Raw genomic sequence first — 21,864 nt, forward strand, 5'->3', positions numbered from 1 at the left:
TACGCTTCAAAAGTGTCGAATATGAGTCATGCATGACATCTTCTGTGCAGAACGGAATGATCTTTGATGTAGAAAGTCAAATGATCTTCAATGCAGGTGATCAAAAGATCTGGATTTTGGTGTCCCCAGATATGTTGAAATATGAAGTCAAATTATTTTAGGCATTCTCTCAAAAGCCTAAACTGCTCCATTTTAAACTACCCACCCTCGATACAGTCACAATAAATTAGCTGGTAGGATATCGGTGCATATTGTGTACATTCTATGGGGTGTATACATTTCAATAATTGGCTGTCAATCAGTTACCTCCCCCCCCCCCCCCACACAAGATAGTGAAACCTAATATATTCACAGACTTTTGGATAATGATTGTTGTCAGAGGTTAGATAATGATTGCTGTCAGGGTTTAGATAATGATTGTTACCGGGGTTTAAATAATGATTGTTTACTCGAGGTTAGATAATGATTATTTTTGTACAAACATATTCTGTTACCAGAGTCAATAACAGGGTTGTGATTGTAATCGATATTGGACACATTCGATTACAATAAAAAAACACCTGAAAAGTGCTAAGCTGGAAGAGAAGGAGAACCTACCGGACTTTCAGCCAGGTCTATCCCTATTTTCAATTTTCGATTTCATTCAATTCAGCTCTTCGCTTCAATACCATATTGTTGGCATGTAGCCTTAGCACCACAGTGCTAGCATATAGCATTAGCACCACAGTGCTAGCATGTAGCCTTAGCACCACAGTGCTAGCATGTAGCCTTAGCACCACAGTGCTTGCATGTAGCTTTAGCACCACAGTGCTAGCGTGTAGCATTAGCACCACAGTGCTAGCATGTAGCCTTAGCACCACAGTGCTAGCGTGTAGCATTAGCACCACAGTGATAGCATGTAGCCTTAGCACCACAGTGCTAGCATGTAGCTTTAGCACCACAGTGCTAGCATGTAGCCTTAGCACCACAGTGCTAGCGTGTAGCATTAGCACCACAGTGATAGCAGTAGCCTTAGCACCACCGTGCTAGCATGTAGCCTTAGCACCACAGTACTTGCATGTAGCCTTAGCACCACAGTGCTAGCATGTAGCCTTAGCACTACAGTGCTAGCGTGTAGCATTAGCACCACAGTGATAGCATGTAGCCTTAGCACCACCGTGCTAGCATGTAGCCTTAGCACCACAGTACTTGCATGTAGCCTTAGCACCACCGTGCTAGGATGTAGCCTTAGCATCACAGTGCTAGCATATAGTCTTAGCACCACAGTGCTAGCATGTAGCCTTAGCACCACCGTGCTAGCATGTAGCCTTAGCACCACAGTGCTAGCATATAGTCTTAGCACCACAGTGCTAGCATATGGCCTTAGCAACACAGTGTTAGTATATAGCCTTAGCACTACAGTGCTAGTACACATCAAACCACCGAGGCACCCACAACCAACCACTCCCCCCCCCCCCCCAAACGAGGGAAGCAGGACCAGTCATCAGCTGGAGCAGACGATCACACAAAGACACGGGGAGGTGGGGGGGGGGGGGACAGCTTCTGGCCAGGTATTCCAGCGTTGTGTGTGTGTGCATGTCTGCTTGTTTGCCCGGGGGTGGGGGAAGGGGAGTGAGGCTTGAATGTCAAACATCCAGTTCTATTGTGTGGTTATTAATAAAGGACCAAAACCACTGGAGGTAACCTGTTTTTTAGCTGGTAGTGGGCAATGTAATTCTCCAGTGGCGCTTCCTGTTGGGGTGGTGGTGGTGGGGGGGGGGGGGGTAGTGGGCAAGGTAATTTTACCAGTGGCGCTTCCTGTTGGGGTGGTGGTGGTGGGGGGGGGGGTAGTGGGCAAGGTAATTCTCCAGTGGCGCTTCATGTACGGGTGGTGGTGGTGGGGGGGTAGTGGGCAAGGTAACTCTCCAGTGGCGCTTCTGTTGGGGGGGGGGGCTGTAGAAGAAAAATATTTTGCGTCTAAGTTGTATTGTAGGACATCACAACTCCGGTGCTAACTAGACCCAACGTCTCTTGTCAAATACTGGGTGGGGGGGGGGGGGGAGAATGAGCCGGGAACTAACCGGAGAGACGTCACCTAGAGATGAACCAGAATACTTTTCTCTCACGGCACGGGATGGCGACAAGAAATTCCTGCACTAAACTTGAGCAGACTCCAACAGATTCTACCATTACAAATGGCGACAAGAAATTCCTGCACTAAACTTGAGCAGACTCCAACAGATTCTACCATTACAAATGGCGACAAGAAATTCCTGCACTAAACTTGAGCAGACTCCAACAGATTCTACCATTACAAATGGCGGCAAGAAATTCCTGCACTAAACTTGAGCAGACTCCAACAGATTCTACCATTACAAATGGCGGCAAGAAATTCCTGCACTAAACTTGAGCAGACTCCAACAGATTCTACCATTACAAATGGCGGCAAGAAATTCCTGCACTAAACTTGAGCAGACTCCAACAGATTCTACCATTACAAATGGCGGCAAGAAATTCCTGCACTAAACTTGAGCAGACTCCAACAGATTCTACCATTACAAATGGCGACAAGAAATTCCTGCACTAAACTTGAGCAGACTACAACAGATTCTACCATTACAAATGGCGACAAGAAATTCCTGCACTAAACTTGAGCAGACTCCAACAGATTCTACCATTACAAATGGCGACACGGTGATGCTTGAATGTTCCTGGGGGCTCGGGTTACCCAGGTCATCAGTTGACAGGGGCGTCGACAACCAGCCAGACTAGCGGTAGGGAGAAGTCAACGGCCTAAAAGTCACACGGGGGCGTCGACAGACAGGTTAAGAGAGGCGTGTATAAGGGTGGTACTCTAGTCCGGTCGATTGAATGTTGATCAATGTTTAAATTTCGATCAGCAATTACTCAGTTCAGGTTCTGGATTGGAATCGCCAAGAAAAAGAGGAAAGTAGGTGGGCTTAAACAAACATGGAAAAGATCATCTCTCAGTGAAGCAGATGCAGCCGGAATGTCGTGGGCCCAACTTGGAGGAATCGCTCAGAACGATGAAGAAGTGTGGTTGTGTCATTATGCTCCACAAGGGCTCCACAGGAATGATGATGATGGGGACAATATGGTCACCATCTAACCCAAATCGATGGATACCTGATTTTGTTTTCTTCAAAAATCAAAGTATCGATTTAAATTATTATTTCAGCCTGCAGCATTTCTCAGTGCAAGTTGACACAGGGGGCATAAATATTTATATCGTCACGTCCACAGTGGGTGGGTGGGGGGATGGAGGGGGTGGATTAGATTGAGCTACGTGTGGGCAGTAGGGGAGGGGGAGGAGTGGGGGGTAAATCGGCTAAAATAGCGTGACATCAATTATGGACGACCCCCACTAAATTCTACAAAGATCCTATACACCCTGTCAGTGTTTCTTCCAGACTTTTTTCTCCGGGGGCGCTTGATATTTTAGGAGGGCGGACAACATTTTCCCGGGGGGGGGGGGCACTGGTAAACGTATATTGGGGGGGGGGCTCTTATCTGCACCCTGTAGGTATTTAAAAAGTTGAATCGAAGAAAAATTCAATTATCTTTCTAGAAAGTGCCAACGCGTTGTTTGACTAGATAATCTCCCCTGTTTCGAACTATATTATACGTCTGTCTTGTCAAGCTAGGATTATCGTACACTATCAACCTATACCTTAGGGGACTGCAGCAGGAGAAAAAAATATTGATCGCTTTAGACCCTGATAAAAATGTGCAATCTTTAACTTTCTTATCCCTCAATTTATTACAGTAAGGGAACAGAAACAACTGTTTTGATTGGACGAGGTTCAGCCTTTTGTTGCTTCCCACGGTTCGCAGCCAATGAAACGGCCCGTGTTAAACAAATATAAACTTTGCTGGGCAAGATTTACGACGATTGTATCGGCTGGGTCTGACTGGGTTCGCTATCTACCGCGGTCAAACAAACACTAAACACGGTAAATAGACACGAGGACATTATCGCAATCATTGCTACCGTACATTGTGTCCCTCATGTTTTGCCATTCTTGATGTATGACACATCAGACAATGACGTAGACGGGGGGGGGGGGGGTATTAGAGGATTAGACCCCCCATGGACACCAAGCTTTAAGGCTGCATTTATTATATATATATATATATATATATATATATATATATATATATATATATATATATATATATATATATATATATATATATATATATAATATCGTCCCCACAATAAAATCCTGTCTGCGCCACCGTGTCAGAAACTGAGACATATCCCCGTCTTAAGACAATTCAACGGCTAACCTGTTGGTCCTTGGTTGCCCCCAGGGACATGAGATAGGTCGACCTTGACCTGTTAGGTCACCCAGAATTTAAAGGTTACCTGTTTAGCTCACGGCAAAAATGTTTGCTAATCTTACTCGTGTTTCATTACTTCTCCGTGTCTCATAGATTCCAACAATACTGGAGTTGATTCATTTCTCCAAAATTAACTATAATAAATAGGACTAAGTTTAAGAATGTATATTTCCCAGAATTAAGTGTGAATACCGATTTTTTTCACAGGGGGAGGGGGAGGGGGGTGTCGATCAGAGGCCTAGCGACCCATTACGGCGCCCGGGACGAACTAGCAGTTTTTTACACCCCCCCCCCTTCTCCCCATTTATATTATAGTAATTAATGTTTGTAAAAAAGCGCTCCCTTCCCTCTGGTTAAAAAATTTTGTGGCACTGTTTACCATTTTTTTTTGTGCCACACAATGGGTATAGGAAACAGTTAAACCTTAACGTTGTGTGCAATTCAATACAAAATGAGCTTTAACATTTTTTTCAACCCGTTTTGCCGCCCGCGTTGGGTTGGCGCCCGGGGCGGCCGCCCCACCTGCCCTCCCCTAGCTACGCCACTGGAGTCGATCCCTACCCATTCCCCCTCATCGTCACACAGGATAAAAGAAAGAAACAAACCTTAAAATGACTTCACACTTCAGCCACCCCTTCCCCTTCCCCTCCTCGTTTTTTTTTTACTTCATGTTTTCATAAACATGTTTAAATTATATTTCTATAATTCCCATACCGGATATATATCTCTAATTGACTTAAATCTAAAAATAATTGTTCTCTAGGAAAAATATGCATCAGTTTTTACAACGACTGTTTTGAAAACAATAGACAATAAAACCCAGACGAACAGCTCAGTGTCAGTGTCTATAGCATGTCATGAGTTCACAATACCGGCACTGTACTGACAGGGTCAAAGACCGGCACTGTACTGACATGGTGGGTCAAAGACCGGCACTGTACTGACAGGGTGGGTCAAAGGCCGGCACTGTACTGACAGGGTGGGTCAAAGACCGGCACTGTACTGACAGGGTGGGTCAAAGGCCGGCACTGTACTGACAGGGTGGGTCAAAGACCGGCACTGTACTGACAGGGTCAAAGACCGGCACTGTACTGACAGGGTCAAAGACCGGCACTGTACTGACAGGGTCAAAGACCGGCACTGTACTGACAGGGTCAAAGACCGGCACTGTACTGACAGGGTTAAAGACCGGCACTGTACTGACAGGGTCAAAGACCGGCACAGTACTGACAGGGTCAAAGACCGGCACTGTACTGGCAGGGTCAAAGACCGGCACAGAACAGAGCGACAGGAACAAGGTAATCATAGACTCGCCTGGTCTGACTCATGTGGGAACTGAAAGTTGTCAGCTTTTAAAAAATCACCTTGTAGCTTATGATCTTAAGGTCCTTTAGCCTGGGGCTTACGGCCGTATGATCTTAAGGTCCTATAGCCTGGGGCTTACGGCCGTATGATCTTAAGGTCCTCTAGCCTGGGGCTTACGGCCGTATGATCTTAAGGTCCTCTAGCCTGGGGCTTACGGCCGTATGATCTTAAGGTCCTTTAGCCTGGGGCTTACGGCCGTATGATCTTAAGGTCCTCTAGCCTGGGGCTTACGGCCGTATGGATCCAGGCTGATGGGGTGGGTTGTGTAACGTTGAGTCACCGATAGGGCTATAGTGTGTTATCTGTAATTTCACGTCATAAAAACAGGCTTTTTAGGCATAGGTTTCTTGTGTGGGTCCGCAGAGATTAATTTTAGGGGCCACAATGTATATGAAAACAGTGTTGGACCACATTTTAGTGGGACCACAGTGGGGAGCCACAATATTGGACCATGTGGTGAGGGACCACAAAATATAGGAACACATTGAGTGGGTCCACAATGTTGGACCATAAAGTGTGGGACCACAATCTTGGACCATAATGCAAGGGACCACAAGATGTAGGACCGCAGTGTTGGGCCACTTTGAGTGGGAACACAGTATCAAGCCACAGTGTTGGACCAAAATGTGAGGGACCACAATGTGTGGGACTTGAGTGTTGGACCATAACATGTGGGACCACAATGCTGAGCGAGCGCAAACCTTGCGAGTACAACCGAGAGAGACAAAAAAAGATGTGAGAATAACACACGCAACCACAGCTGGTTGTCAACTTAAAAACAACCCCCGGCTACGACTGGAATGTTAAAGTTTGGTATCCGCCCCACCCACCTCTTCACCCCACCCCTCCTACACACCCCATTTAACCCTGACAATGGGAGGAGGATGGGACATGAGTGTAGTAAAAGATGGCTGTCTCATGCTGGTGAACACCAAGTGTAGTGGAGTTTCTGTGACCCCTAGTTAGGCCTACACTGCGACCCCTTGCTAAACCGTGACCCCTAGTGACATCGTTACCCCTATTCTCACTTAGACCCCGATAGACCCGAATATTAAGACACATATCTATGTTGTGACTACCAACATTGCCTCTAGCAAAAGTTGTATGCAACATTTGTACTGGGTGCACGGGCCATGAAACACTACAAGCTTATGTGTATTTTACAACACAACAACGCGGTATGTCTACAACTAGTGCCCGTCCGCGCAGCTTAAAGGGAGCTGTCATGAAGACCCCTAATCTCAGTTGACCCACTCGAAGCTCTGGGTTCACTGTGACCCCTAGCTACAACCCGAGTCTCATTATGAACCCACTTCAGAGCAAATTCCTGTTTTATTCTAAAATATTTAATAGATTTGCTGTTGTGGTTGGCTGATGATAATTTCAACAACGTTTTAAACAATTGATTTTGTTTTGCGTGTACGGAAATATCTGTCGGAGTTAAATATTTTAAAAGTTACCCCCCCCCCCCATACTCCAAATATTGTGTTAAGTCACTTAAAGGATGTTATACATGAAAATGTACTCTATAGTTGAATGACATCATGTCATAGTCTAATGTCATTGCCTCATGCCATAACGTCATGTCATAACTATATATCAGAAATGCAACTAATTTAGGGGTAGGGCATTTGTTGGAGGGTGATATGTCATCACCATTAGATGCACTCACAATCTGAACATAATTATCCTAGTTCAGTTGTTCCCAAGTGGAGTTAACCTTATACACAATCCTATGTGTGGGATTGTGTGGAGTTAACCTTACATATATGTGTGGGATTGTGTGGAGTTAACCTTACATATATGTGTGGGATTTTGTGGAGTTAACCTTACACATAACCCCATGGGTGATTACCTCACTAAAAATTACTTAACCAGGCTATTCCATAAATATGTTAACGAAGCACAGCATGCGAACCAAATTTTTATCTGCAGACAAGGTCTACCAGATATTCGTCAACAAAAACCCAGCCCACCCCACATTGGCACGACATAACTTGTAAGTTAAAAGTAGGCCTACACTACACGGTACGTCTGTGTAGCCGATAGTTTGAAAATAAAACATTTCATTAAAATTAAGTAAGTTTTTCAAATATACGGATATCTGTAGTCATTTTAGTTATATGCAGATATCTGTAGCCATCTTAGATGTATACAGATATGTGCAGCTATTCAAGTTTTATTAATATATCTGCAGCCATTCTTCCAGACAGCCAAGAAGTTAGTCTGGAACTTGACTAATCAGATTAGTCGGCGTTGTTATGTTGTCTATTAATGTCTATGACTAATCTAATCTTTCTTGGATTATCCCCCAGTGAGGAGGTGTTGTGGTGTGAACTAGTTTGTGTGTGGTGTGTGTGTGTGGGGGGGGGGGAGATTTGTGTGTAATGCTAACGGCGCCTGTAAAAAATTTAATCCGATCTCGCAGAGAACGTTCTAAAGTTCTATCCAGCGACCTTTTCCACAGAACCAGGTCATGCCGACCCAACCCTCCCCCACACTGCCTTGTCGACGTATTTTTAAAATGTCACCTTTGACCCCCCTCCCCCCCCCCTCCCCACAGCTAGCAACGACTGTGACAGACATACGATTACAAGACGCCATTAATAAAACTGAGCGTGACATTTCTACACTAAGTACTGGCGACTATTTCTACACTAAGTACTGGCGACTATTTCTACACTAAGTACTGGCGACTATTTCTACACTAAGTACTTGCGACTATTTCTACACTAAGTACTGGCGACTAAATATTTCTACACTAAGTACTGGCGACCAAATATTTCTACACTAAGTACTGGCGACTATTTCTACACTAAGTACTGGCGACTATTTCTACACTAAGTACTGGCGACCAAATATTTCTACACTAAGTACTGGCGACCAAATATTTCTACACTAAGTACTGGCGACCAAATATTTCTACACTAAGTACTGGCGACCAAATATTTCTACACTAAACACTGGCGACCAAATATTTCTACACTAAGTACTGGCGACCAAATATTTCTACACTAAGTACTGGCGACCAAATATTACTAAACTAAGTACTGGCGACCAAAAATTTCTACACTAAGTACTGGCGACCATTTCTACACTAAGTACTGGCGGTCAAATATTACTAAACTAAGTACTGGCGACCAAAAATTTCTACACCAAGTACTGGCGTATAACTACACTTTTTCTACTCGCTAGCAATTATCTAATACTGTTATTTAATAGTTTTAGTAAAACTGATGACTTTTTTATAAATGGATACTGAAAATAGTCGTTTTTTTTTCTCTTATAAGCTCAAATGACTTTCTATCGAGTGACAAATAGCCTTCGTGTGACGATGTTAGATCATGTCTACAATACATTGAAGCCCATTCATCACTTGCACGAGCTAGTGTAGGTCAACGAGACGGGGTCATTCAACCGTACAAAGATAGCGCTGGGGTATTCCGATACGGTGCATGGGCACATTACAACACAGCGATTGCCCTTGGGTGAAGCAGACGATCGGAGATAGCGACTGGGGGATCAATGGTTTTCCCGGGGGTTGGGACGTTATCCAATCAATAGCCGACCTAGTGACGCCATCCAATCGTTTAACTGCTCGCGCTCGTCTGCGGTTACCATCACGTGTTTTAAATTGTGTCCTAAAGGTGACATTTTCTAACTGAAATGACATTTTCTAGCTCAAATGTGACATTTTTAGCTGAAATGTGACATTTTCTAGCTGAAATATTACATTTTCTAGCTGAAATATTACATTTTCTAGCTGAATATTAAAAAAACGAGGACAGTGCTTTAAAAATGACTTTTTGTTATAGGTATGTCAATATGCGTAAGTGGCGGTGGTGGGAAAGAGTGCTGGTTTGCCTAATATATTTGATGTATAAAATATAACTTATTACAACATTGTCTCAAGCAATTTTATAATTTTTAGTCATATTATCATGTTGCGTTTGTGTTTACATTGTGTTTTCTTTTCTTTTGTGTTTGTCTTTTCTTTTGTGTTTGCGTTGTGTTTGTGTTTAATTTTGTGTTTGTGTTTTGCGTTTGTGTTTTCGTTTGTGTTTTTTTAGCGTTTGTGTTTGTTTTGAGTTTGCGTTGTGTTTGTGTTTTCTTTTGTGTTTAGTTGTTTTCTGTTCCATAGCTGGAACATTAAAAAGATTCCCCGTGGCTAGGAACGGATAAGCAGCTAGTATATATATATATATATATATATATATATATATATATATATATATATATATATATATATATATATATATATATATATATATATATATATATATATATATATATATATATATATATATATATGTATGTTCTTTTGAGCAAATCGGGACTCCCTCACCCTCCCCCCCCCACACACACTACGTCGGTACTTAAGCGATGCCATACAATCTGTGTCGGCACCTCCCATCAAAAATAAACATCCAAGTACCGTTCCATGAAGAGCTCCTCAAGAGTTTGTTACCATGACAACCAGACCACGCGTGCCGACCTCCTACATGCACCTGAGGATGGCTCCGGGTATCTGGTGACGTCCCGCAGGTACGCAACCGTCTACAGCCTGCAATCGTCTGCTCGGCGACTGATCGATTTTTAATCAATTCGACGTCACCCGGCAGATTTATGATTTTTTTTTTTACTGCAGAGTTAAGGCATGTCAGGTTGTAATTTATAGATGGAGTGGGGGTGTATTTTATAGATGGGTGTGGGGTGTAATTTATAGATGGGTGTGGGGGGTGTCACGTATTGATGAAGTAGAGGTATAATCACATTGTTTAAGGCACGGAGGGACCATGGTCGGGATGCAATAGACGGGGTACGAGTGGGGAGGCCCGGGAGGCTTTTTTTTTTAGATCAACAGTTTCGGAGGGATGGAGTAGAGAAATTGAGACAGTCACTGAGTGTGTAAATACGCCACTGAGACCAGTTATTTGGTTTCAACGTCATTTGTGGGCCCCTCACCCTACTGTTTTTAGTGGTGGGCCCCCTCACTCTACTGTTTTAGTGGTGCCCCCCCCACTCTGTTTTAATGGTGGCCCTCCCACCCTACTTTTTTTGTGGTGTTCTCCCCTCACTCTACTCTTTTAATGGTGGGCCCCCTTACTCTACTGTTTTAGTGGTGGTCCCCTCTCACTCTACTGTTTTAATGGTGGGCCCCTCACTCTACTGTTTTAGTAGTGGGCCCCCTCACTCTACCAGTTTAATGGTGGGCCCCCTCACTCTACTGTTTTAGTGGTGCCCCCCCCCCCAACCTACTGTTTTAGTGGTGGGCCCCCTCACTCTACTGTTTTAGTGTATCTTCATTGCTCTCTGGACATTTGAACTCGTGCTCAGCACGCATGACCACAGCATCGATTTATGTGACCCGTCTTATCTAGACTGAACCAAGTCTAGCCTAGAGCCCTTGAGCCTGCAACTATTGCTACGCAGCTTCCCTGTTGCGTGTCTCGCAAAGTTTTAAGAATTAAAAAAAAAAAACTACTCGATTACGGAGATTTGTTCGTCGCCGTGGAAACCGAAAGTGGGATTATACGCAACTTCCTCACATGCTAAAAATTCCTTAGCACAAATTGACAAACACAACGTTATTTTTTAGTATTGGAGCTTATTTTCTTCGCCTACAAATTAACAAAAGTTGTCTATCTAAATATATTAAAAAAAAAACGATTTCTCGGTTATTGCCAAATGAGGTTTTTTTTCAGAAGTTGCCAGGAAAGATTTTTTTCCCGCTATAAAATCTAAAATAATTTTTTAATTTAATTACTCATAATTCGTAACAATCTGATTGAATTCAGTGCAGTAAAAGTCATTAAATAAAACACGAGAATGCAGAGAATCAATAAAAGAATACCAATCAAGAATGAAATAAACTACATTAGAACAAACGAAATGGATATCTGAATCGTCGTGGCATTATCGCAACCATCTTCTGCCTGTCTGGAGAAAAGAAATAGGAAACATCCAACAGGAACCACACACTGTTTGATTGTTTTCTGGTATATAGGTCAAGGCTTCTTGTTTATTAGGCTAGTAAAAAAAAAAGGTTTCCCTCAAAGAAATTTCTCTCTGCTTGAGCAAATGTTCACATTGTTGCAGGAAATCAATGTGTCAATTGGTGTCAACCAGTCACTCAACTGCCGGGGCCTTATCGTTTAAACCATAAATTTTCTTTTTCATTTGCTGAGCAGGTGTAAGTAGTCAGGGGCTTGGATGTAAGCAGATCTGTTTGTGTCATTATAATGTAGTAGCTTGGATGTAAGTTTATCTATTTATGGCATTACAATGTAGTTGCTTGGATGTAAGCTGATGTATTTACATTGTAGGAGCTCGCAGATGTGTTTTTCATTTCAAATGTAAGCAGATGTATTTATGTAATTGAGTGGTACAGAAAGGGGATGGTGTGGTAGTGGGTTACAACCTTCCAAATGACAACTGTCTCATTTATAGACCCTCGTGTAAACAAGAGTTTACCAGCTAGTCTACTCAATGTTACCCGCTGTTTGTGAGAACTTTGCTAATATGAACAAATCCCTTTGGTACCCACCCCACATAGTAAAATAAACTAGTGGACAAATCCCTTTGATGCTTACCCCACCCAATCAAAAGCAGACAAATCCTTTTGAAAGAAACCATCCAGTACAAAGCAGTCAGCATGTACATTTTACATTGACCACACACCACCATTGACAAACAACAGAAACAACAAATAAACAAAAAATAAACAAGGCAACTCCATGACACAGCAGGATGGCAACGGCAACTGTTTATTTAGAGAGTGTGAGAAACAAATCTCAGTTTTACAACACTAGTTTCAACATCTCAATTCTTAAGTATTTTTTAGGACTGATAGCGATAGAAATTAGAATCACTTGGACAAATCACCGCAAGGTACCAAATACACGCCAAATAGGTAAGGCAATAATATGTGGACAGGAAACTGTAACAAAATATAGGCATTCAGCACTCAGACTTGGAATCAAAAATTTATTTTACTAAAGTTTATCAGTCTGTGTTTGAGGCTTCTGCAAAAACTAGAAAACATTTCATTCTTACATGGACAACACATTATATATTTAAAAATTAAGTTCAGATGAAAGAATTAATTCATTATAAACAGAATCAGAAAACTAGTAAGTCTGCATTAGATAGGGTTGACGTTAAGTTTAAATGAAAAACACAGCTTGCTATCTTTCAATCGAAATGAAGCATTATGTTCAACATAATGTTCTTCAAAGTTTCTTGAACTTAAGAGGTCAGACTACCATTTCACATGTACTACGACTGCTCATACTATGACCACAAGCCATCCAAACAGCTGGCAAAATGTTCCATTCATACAGCCACAAGAATACCCACAATTCTTAGGTAGCTTACTGTCATAACATTCTTAACCCACTCCGCAGGGTGATGATATTTCTGGGTGTCCACATCTAGTTCTTGTTCTTAAATAAGTTATATAGATTTCAACAACAATTAACATTTCATCGAAGATGTGCATAGCTACAGTTGAATCACACACATGGTCACAAGGTAAAACAAAATCTAACACTGTGAGCCATCACTAAAAGCCACACTAGACCTACAGCCCATGGTTAAACAAGCTGGGTTACAATTTAAAATGCCATTGGACAACTAAGAAGGTAACAAAAACTAAACCAGTCTAAGCTTGGCATTAAATTAAAAGCGCAACAATATACAAAAACAAAATACAGATGTTTTTCACTGGGTCAAAAAAAGTAATTCCGCAGCCGACAAGGTCTTACAATCATACAATATTTACAACATCATCAATATTTATTATTATAAAATGTTTTTCACAATATTAACTTGCACCAGGTATAAACAATATGTTGTAATTTTGTGTTATGAGATATGGTGATTTATTTTTCTTAAGTCTCACTGAACTACGTTAGCTTTTATGGCAGAATACTACAGCAAACTATTAAAAAAAAAAAGAAATAAATAAAGTATAAATGCTAAGGTTTCCAACAGAAGCTAGAGCAGTTTTTATTAGAAGGCTTGCAAATTTTTAAATAGTAGCCAGAAAATTGTTTGATGTACTGAGACGGGTTAGTCCTATTTGAAAGACTTGTATTGTTAAAAATTGTTTAAAAATGTTACTTATACTTATAGGGTATAATTAAAAAGATTATGAAAAGAGTTTTTTCACCTGTTTTGTACATTAATCTTCACACAGTGACAAGGTTTCTTCAAGAGAAAATCCTACAACTAAACTTTTTATAAAATTCTTCAATATTTGTAAAACACAAGTCCATATAGTATACTGAAATATTTGTGTATGTGAAAATACTAAATAAAATTTTGTACATTCCTTAAAATTTGAAATTCTTTACAGACATGCTAAAACTTTGTTTACATTTGTGCTTATTTTTTTGTACATTGATTTTTATTTAGTGTTATCACAGTATTGGGTCCGCAGTAAAGGCGGATCAAATGCCCTAGACTTCTTCTAACTGCGGATTTACAAGTGTTAAAAATGTGGTTAAATATAGCCCAACAGCACAATGGGTAGGTGCACATAAAATTTGATCTCTGACCTCAATATTTGTACTTTCAACTCTGACCTCAATATTTGTACTCTCAAATGACTCTGCAGGTCCTCGCCCACACAACAGATTATTTATTTACACAACTAAAATAAAACAACTGTAGCTCTTTAGTGCGAGCCTTTCAAACAAGTTGGACATTATGTACATTTGACACAGATTGTAATTTACAAACAGGTTTAAAAAAGTTAAAAATGACAAACTGTCGTAAAAAATGTGTTTGGTGTTCATAGAAACACAAGGCCAAGTTACTGTTAAAATGGAATGCTTGAAGTTCGTACTTGCAGCTCCCTGGACGAGGGTCTAATCAAAAAGTTGCAACTAAAATCTCCAGTGTCTGTTTACACAGAGTCTGTCCCTAATGGCAGGCAGGTTTATTTTTTAATCTAAATCTCGCCTAAACAACTTCCTCTTCATCAGAAGATTGACCACAAGGAGCACGATTATAAAAATAACATTGAGAGTCGAATTTCAAAACAGCTGCTTAACATTTTTCAAAATATAAAAGTAATTTTTAAACGCGTAAAATATTAAATATGATTTCCTTTCCTATTAATAAACACCACAGGTAAAAATTTGTAGTCTTTTGTATGAACCTTGTATAAATCTTGTTACAAATGGTAAACTTCTATTGTGGACAGGGAATAAGGGAAATGGATATTGCAGTAACAGGGAAATGTGAAGGCATGGCGGACTTGTAAGCAGCCTTCACCTGTGAGTTATATCCAGCAATGAAGGATTTTTTTCAAGGATTGTGATGATAATATGATCCACATACTGCTTGAGCCGAAAGTTTACATCACGCTCTAGTTTCAGCTGAGCCAGGAGCTGTAGAAAAATCAAAGATGCAATTTACGTCATGTAATTTAATATCAGTGCCTGAGAGGAAAATAATTACCTTCGTTGTATTAATAAATTCATGATTCACTGCTTTGTCAGACAATACTCACCTTTCCATTTCCTAAACAATATTATTTTTAAACAAAATACAGTTTTAAAAGATTGGTAATTTGGTAATGTTTATGTTATCATCATTACAAAAACTATTCTCCAAAATGGATATGCTTCTTGTGATACATTTTATATCTTTGATTTACATACAAAAAATTTGAAACCGTTCACTAATAGCTTTTCTGTAAACTTGATTGAATAGTGAGATTCACTAACCTCTTCTTTAGTTAGGTGCTCCAGCTCCTGTGCTAGAGACTGGCCTTCTGTATTTCCCAGCAAGGATTTACCTTCCCCGATACACTGATTGAGAAGCTGGGCATTCAGCTCTTCATTCGAGTCATGAAGATGCCGGTTTTCCTGAGAAAAAAATATTTTACAGTTAATATATCTACTAAGAGATAAGCACATAAAAGTAATACAAAAAGAAAATAATGTAAAATAAAAAAAATATGTTTAAGAAATAATTTTTTAAAAATGGCCTACAACATCTTGAATTATGAAATAGAAAACTTGTTTTTAAAAAAAGGGAGCTGTCAGAAATTAAAAAAAATAACTATGCTTAAATGTGTATAAATAAAAGAAGTAAATTAAATTTAAAAAAAAAAAAAAGGGGTCATAAAATTTTAATCTACATTTTGAGAATAGAATAGTCTGATTTTGCAGAAGCCTGATTTGTCTAATTAAAAGAATAAATCCAAAGGCCAGTTGAACCAAAGCATTAAATAAAAATGATAATAATATTGGCTAGGCTAAGAGTAAGACATAATGCCAATGGTGTGCAAAAACATGCAGAGGTTGAACATTGTTTATATAAAATAGATTTAGCCAATAACAGCAAGCATGCAGACAAAAACTTAAATTAGGCCTGCCCTGCACCTTAATTTAATTTCTAAATTAAAAACAAATTAGATCTAGGTCTTTTTGATTAGAAAAATTGTAAATAATTGTTTTTATAATAAACACTATAAACAGTATTAAAATGGCCTAGATCTACATGTCAGGACTGTAAAGTGTAAATATGTTTATTTTATATAATTAAAATTATAGATCTAAAAAAATGCAGAAACTGGACTTAAAATCTAGTTTTTATATTTTACATTTTAAAGAAAAAAAAACTATGTAGAAAGATCTATAAATTTTTTAGTTTAGTTTTTTTACCCCAATAATAAAATTAAAATAAATTGATCTTGACTTAGCTTGGGGGAAAAAACTGCCCATTTTTATAGAGATCCTTCGATCTAGTGCAAGTACAATAACATCAAAAAGGTTTTTTTTTAAAGTAGACCTAATCCCTAACTAATTATTTGAATTAACATCTACCAACAGCAATTTATTCTAATATTGTTCTAGAAATCTAGAACTAATTTAAATGTAACCCACATATAAAATTTAAATTCTAATTCGGAAGGATCAAACTTTTATCAGAAACAGACAGCGGCAGGTGCTCTTCCTGTGAGAAAGCATTTGTTGCCTGATAGGATGCAGTGGCAGCAAGGATAGCCACTTCTTGCCAAACGTAATATCTTCAGCAAGAATTAAGTGCTGATAAGGCAACGCAAGGGGGACAAAATGGCCAGACTATCTCCAAGTGGCTGGTTGGCTATCAGATAAAGGGATTTAAAAATAAATACATTTAAACAGTCCAAAAGTTTAAAGAGGCAATAATACAAGAGTAATTGGGCAAAAAAGAAACAAAGCTTTCCTTAAAAATACAACAGTTTAAGGTAAAATAACATTGACAGAATAAAAAATTAAACGGACATAATTATTGTGAAGGAAATCTACGATTGCGTGCGTTTACAATTAAGTGACGTGGGATGAAACATTTTAACTAACACAAAACCTGTGCATTGGATGAAAACAAACAACAACTATAAATAAAGCACCAAGGAAATACGTTTGCCTTATTGCATAGTGTCTCTGGCACTTGTCTTTTGTAAAACGAAGCTATTGATCTGCAAATTTAAGCCTTATATTTTATCCTGTTAGACTTTGGCCTTGTATGCTGTTGTAATCTTTTTGATGTTGCCTCTACACTTCGTTCTAATATTTGAATACGTTTATTTATTTTGAAATATTTATGACTATATTTCATTTAAATATGTTTGCTCCTATATTTTATTCTTATATTTTGATTTTGTTCACCATAAATCTTTATCTTGTATATTTGATGTTGTCCCTAAATTTTATTTTAATATATTTGATGTTGTCCCTATATTTTATTCTAATATATTTGATGTTGTCCCTATATTTTATTCTAATATATTTGACTTTGTCCCTATATTTTACCCTAATATTTGATCTAGTCCGTGTATGGCGACCTACATAGTATGGTACTTCAATAAAAGAAGAGCTCCAGTCAAGGATTCCATTGTATCACGACTTGATTTATTTATAAACAAAGGTAAACTACAGGCGCGATTGGGCAGATGGCGAATAGGTCACGTGTGCTAGTCACGTGAGATAATCAACGATATTTGGGCAGGATGGAGCCCAGCAGTGATAGGAGCAGGGTGTAGAGACACTTTTGTTGGGTCAATAGGTCACAGTACAATCGGTTGCTAAATCGCCAGCGGCGGGTGGGGATGGGGTGGGGGGTGGTGGTGGCATTCACAATGTGAGCAACGTTTGGTAAGTGTAGTAGGTAACTCCTACCGCACGAGTTAAGTATCAGTTGCTTTGGTTAGGAAGAAAGTAATAAACACTGCTGGTCCTCAGGGAGAGGGGTGGGGTGGATAACGATGGCTTGTGCTGCTAAAATCAAATTAAGATCACATTATTGTATTATCTGGACGGCCAGGGGAGGTATAATGGAATTTGTGTGCGTTGTGGGGTGGCACTCTCCAACAGCGAGATAGTGGTTAAAGGAACTGCTGCCGTATCCACGTTTTTGACGGAGTAAAATTAGTACAATCTACGTGATAGATGATGCTGTTTAAATCATGAATGAACGGATGTGATTATTTTGGTTAACGTCAGTGAGTTTTAAATTTAAATCTTATCCGTAGATTAGATACTATCTTTCAAAAACTGGACCATAATAAAATGATCAATAAGTGACGTAGTTTAATCCAGATGTTAACAAATTAGAAACCCAGTCGACGTTAGGCCATTCTAACGCAAAAGAAAAAAAACAGCAAGAAAAACAACAACAAAACCATCACAACAATGTTAGTGTCACGCTAAAAAACAACCCAGCACTTCAGTTTTACTATGATGAATCCAAAACACCCATCATGACATGTAATACCATTATAAGGTTGAATATAAGCTGCAATTAATCTTATTAATTATGTCTGGCGTTGTTCATACGTACAGCGTGGATTTATAATTGCGGCTGATTGGGGTGGCGAGCCAGCCCGCGACGGGTGATTCATTAGCTAAGCAGCAATCAGACATGTTTCACCGAAAGTAATTAATTGACTGCGTGCAGTAGCAGGTGGCCTTGACATTGGTATCTGCCTCGAAATTTATTTCTATGAGAACCCATTCAAGAAAAGTTGACTGTAGAACAGCCAGTTAGATGAGCAAATGCTGTTGTACAGCCCGTTAGATAGCAAATGTTGTTGTACAGCATGTTAGCAAATGCTGTTTTACAGCCTGTTCACAAATGATGCTGTACAGCCTGTTAACAAATGCTGTTGATGAGCAAATGCTGTTGTACAGCCCGTTAACAAATGCTGTTGTACAGTCTGTTAGCAAATGCTTTTGTACAGCTTCTTAACAAATGCTGTTGTACAGCCTGTTAACAAATGCTGTTGTACAGCTTGTTAGATAGCAAATGCTGTTGTACAGCATGTTAGCAAATGCTGTTGTACAGCCTGTTAGATAGCAAATGTTGTTGTACAGCATGTTAGCAAATGCTGTTTTACAGCCTGTTCACAAATGATGCTGTACAGCCTGTTAACAAATGCTGTTGATGAGCAAATGCTGTTGTACAGCCCGTTAACAAATGCTGTTGTACAGTCTGTTAGCAAATGCTTTTGTACAGCTTCTTAACAAATGCTGTTGTACAGCCTGTTAACAAATGCTGTTGTACAGCTTGTTAGATAGCAAATGCTGTTGTACAGCCTGTTAGCAAATGTACAGCCTGTTCACAAATGCTGTTGTACAGCCTGTTAGCAAATTCTGTTGAACAGCCTGTTACAGTAAGTTACTGGTAATTAAATGTAGGGGGGGACAAAGTAAAAAAAAAAAACAAGACTGAACGTGTGTTGTTGTTCAGGGTGCTAGAGCTAAAGTATAGCAAGTTTTAGGATCATCTGTATGTTGAGAAACTTCAAGCATTGTACGCACTACCCCAATTTGAGCTACACTCGATCAACATGGGTTGGAATTTCCAGTTGTAGACACTCAACTCACACGCCACACACAATCCACAAAATCCCACACACACACACAAGATTGACCATTAAACACAAGTTCAGCCAACCTACAGTTCAGTGAATACAACCACGCCTACATATTGTAACATTAAAAAACTGCATGAAATAGGTCATCGTTTTCCGAGAACAGGGCTAGAAAATGAGGACAATAAACACCAATTAGTGGACAGTTAGGAGCAATTTTCTGGCCTGAAATGTTCCCCTTTCGGCTCCACGCAGACACGGGGAAAAAGGTAACCTTTCCAACAGAAGATTTCCAGTTTCCGGTCCATGCGTGGACGGGGTGGGCGGGGGCTTACGTAGTAGTGACGTTTTGTTGAATAAAAAATATAAAGCAAATATTTTGTGAAGTATTGAGTAATTTTTACTTTAAAGAAATTACACATACTATTGCTTTTCAAACAGAAATTTTGTTAACATATTTAACTTTATATTTATTTTTGACAAGGTTACAGCTTTAAGTCAACAGTATATAACACGACTTTTAAATTTGATATATTTTAAACGTCTAACAACGTAGAAATGATGTAGGCCTACTTGATACAAGTTTATATTTTATGTTACACCTCATGTATGCCCAATTATGGTTGAGTTACCGCTGAAAGTGAAAGTCAACATACTAATTAAACAAAATTTGCAGCCAATGAGGCATTGCTAAAATTATTCCTCCGAAAGGAAGCCAGGTCAGGGGGTTTCTAAACGCAGGGGTCGACGTACAGGGGTCAGCGTACATGGGTCGGCGTACAAGAGTAGATGTCGAGTGGGGGGGGGGGGCAGTCACGTGATGATATAACGACAGGATGTCAGCTGAAAGTGTGATGACCGATAGCGAAAGTAAATTAACGACAAACACCGAGAAGGCGGGTCCACGGAAACCCCATCAAACGCAATTAGCCGACAATAGAAATATAATGAGCTGGTTTACACCGCAGTGACCTGACAAAACAAAACAAAAAACCGGAAGTTAAAAAAAAACCTAGATTCTAGTAGGCGAGATGAACACTTTTCACGAAACTGTGGGTGGCAACATTGAACTCAGTGGGACAAACTAGACCTGTTTCGTCACATTTATTATTATTTAACAGGTTGCAAGCACACAAAAAGGCTAAAACACGTTGAATAAGAGGAGCATATTTAATAAATACGAGACGGCCCGCGGCATAACATACGCCGCTATTTAGTTGTTTCTAATTTTCAATAATTCATAATTTGTGAATTCGACAGTACCAACGCTGACACTGAAAATATTTCTTTAAAACACTATAAGTAGCTCGTTAAGGACCACAACCCCCCCACCCTTCCTTCCCTCCCCCCCTCCTCCCCCCCCTACGTTTAAAATCGTTGGCTCTGCTTGTAAACATTAAGAGTGAACACAGCTCACTAAAACCATGTAGGGGTGGGGAGGTAGGGAGAGCGTTTGCAGCTTGTTTTCTAACGGCTCGAAGAAGAGAATTATATATATAGATTATGGAGGCGAAGTTTAGAAAAATTAACAGAATACACTTTTCTTAGGGATTTCTTAAAAAACAAACAAACAAAACAACAACGACAGACATGCACGCAATTGAGCACACAGACGTAACGGAAGAACCATTCTAGCCTGAACATCTACAGAAGCCTTGTAGTGTGAGCACTATTTAAATTCCATTTAAATAAGCCCACGCCACAGCTCACGAAAGTTGCCTTGAACCAGACATTCTACAAGCCAACATAGCGCGCCCCCTACCGAACGTCAGCACCAGAGAGACGTAATGTTACACAAATCATTGCGACACCGTGAAAGCAGGAATTGGCGTCAGTGTTATGACAGCTGAGGAATGTGTAAGGGCAACACTGTAGCCTGTATTAATTTTACACGCTCCCCTCCCCCTCCCCTCCCCAGCCTGGCATCTTGCGACTCACCATCTCCCATTACCGCTGGCCATATGGTGGAGGAAGAAAGTGTTTGCTTAATGTGGCCACAATAAGCGCTTACCACTAGACTCGCGAGGGGGCAGCTGGAGGTTCAAGTTGTAAGTCAACACCAGGCACGTGCATGGAGGGTCAGTGGGGTCTATGGAACCATGGACCAAACTTACAGGCACGTGAATGTAGGGGTCAGTGTGGTACCATGGTCCAAACTTACAGGCACGTGAATGTAGGGGTCAGTGTGGTACCATGGACCAAACTTACAGGCACGTGAATGTAGGGGTCAGTGTGTTACCATGGACCAAACTTACAGGCACGTGAATGTAGGGGTCAGTGTGGTA

At 40.1% G+C, this 21,864-nt stretch overlaps 2 protein-coding genes across 5 annotated transcripts in view; both read right to left on the reverse strand.

Moving 5' to 3' along the window:
- LOC131932556 (uncharacterized) overlaps positions 1-5,650 on the reverse strand; it is a 30,067-nt gene extending 24,417 nt beyond the window's left edge. Inside the window, exon 1 of the mRNA XM_059289506.1 lies at positions 5,414-5,650. Coding sequence (XP_059145489.1) covers positions 5,414-5,650 — 237 coding nt within the window. The remainder of the gene's footprint in view (positions 1-5,413) is intronic.
- A 6,834-nt stretch (positions 5,651-12,484) lies between these two features.
- LOC131934600 (rab11 family-interacting protein 4B) overlaps positions 12,485-21,864 on the reverse strand; it is a gene marked incomplete at its 5' end in the record, with an annotated part of 31,517 nt that continues 22,137 nt past the window's right edge. For all 4 annotated transcript variants that reach the window (XM_059290686.1, XM_059290669.1, XM_059290677.1 and 1 more), the window contains 2 exon segments: positions 12,485-15,107; positions 15,447-15,587. In XM_059290686.1, coding sequence (XP_059146669.1) covers positions 14,988-15,107; positions 15,447-15,587 — 261 coding nt within the window.

This window comes from Physella acuta, unplaced genomic scaffold, assembly GCF_028476545.2.
Source record: "Physella acuta isolate Inbredline_101_S28 unplaced genomic scaffold, ASM2847654v3 ptg000011l, whole genome shotgun sequence".
Taxonomy (NCBI): domain Eukaryota; kingdom Metazoa; phylum Mollusca; class Gastropoda; family Physidae; genus Physella; species Physella acuta.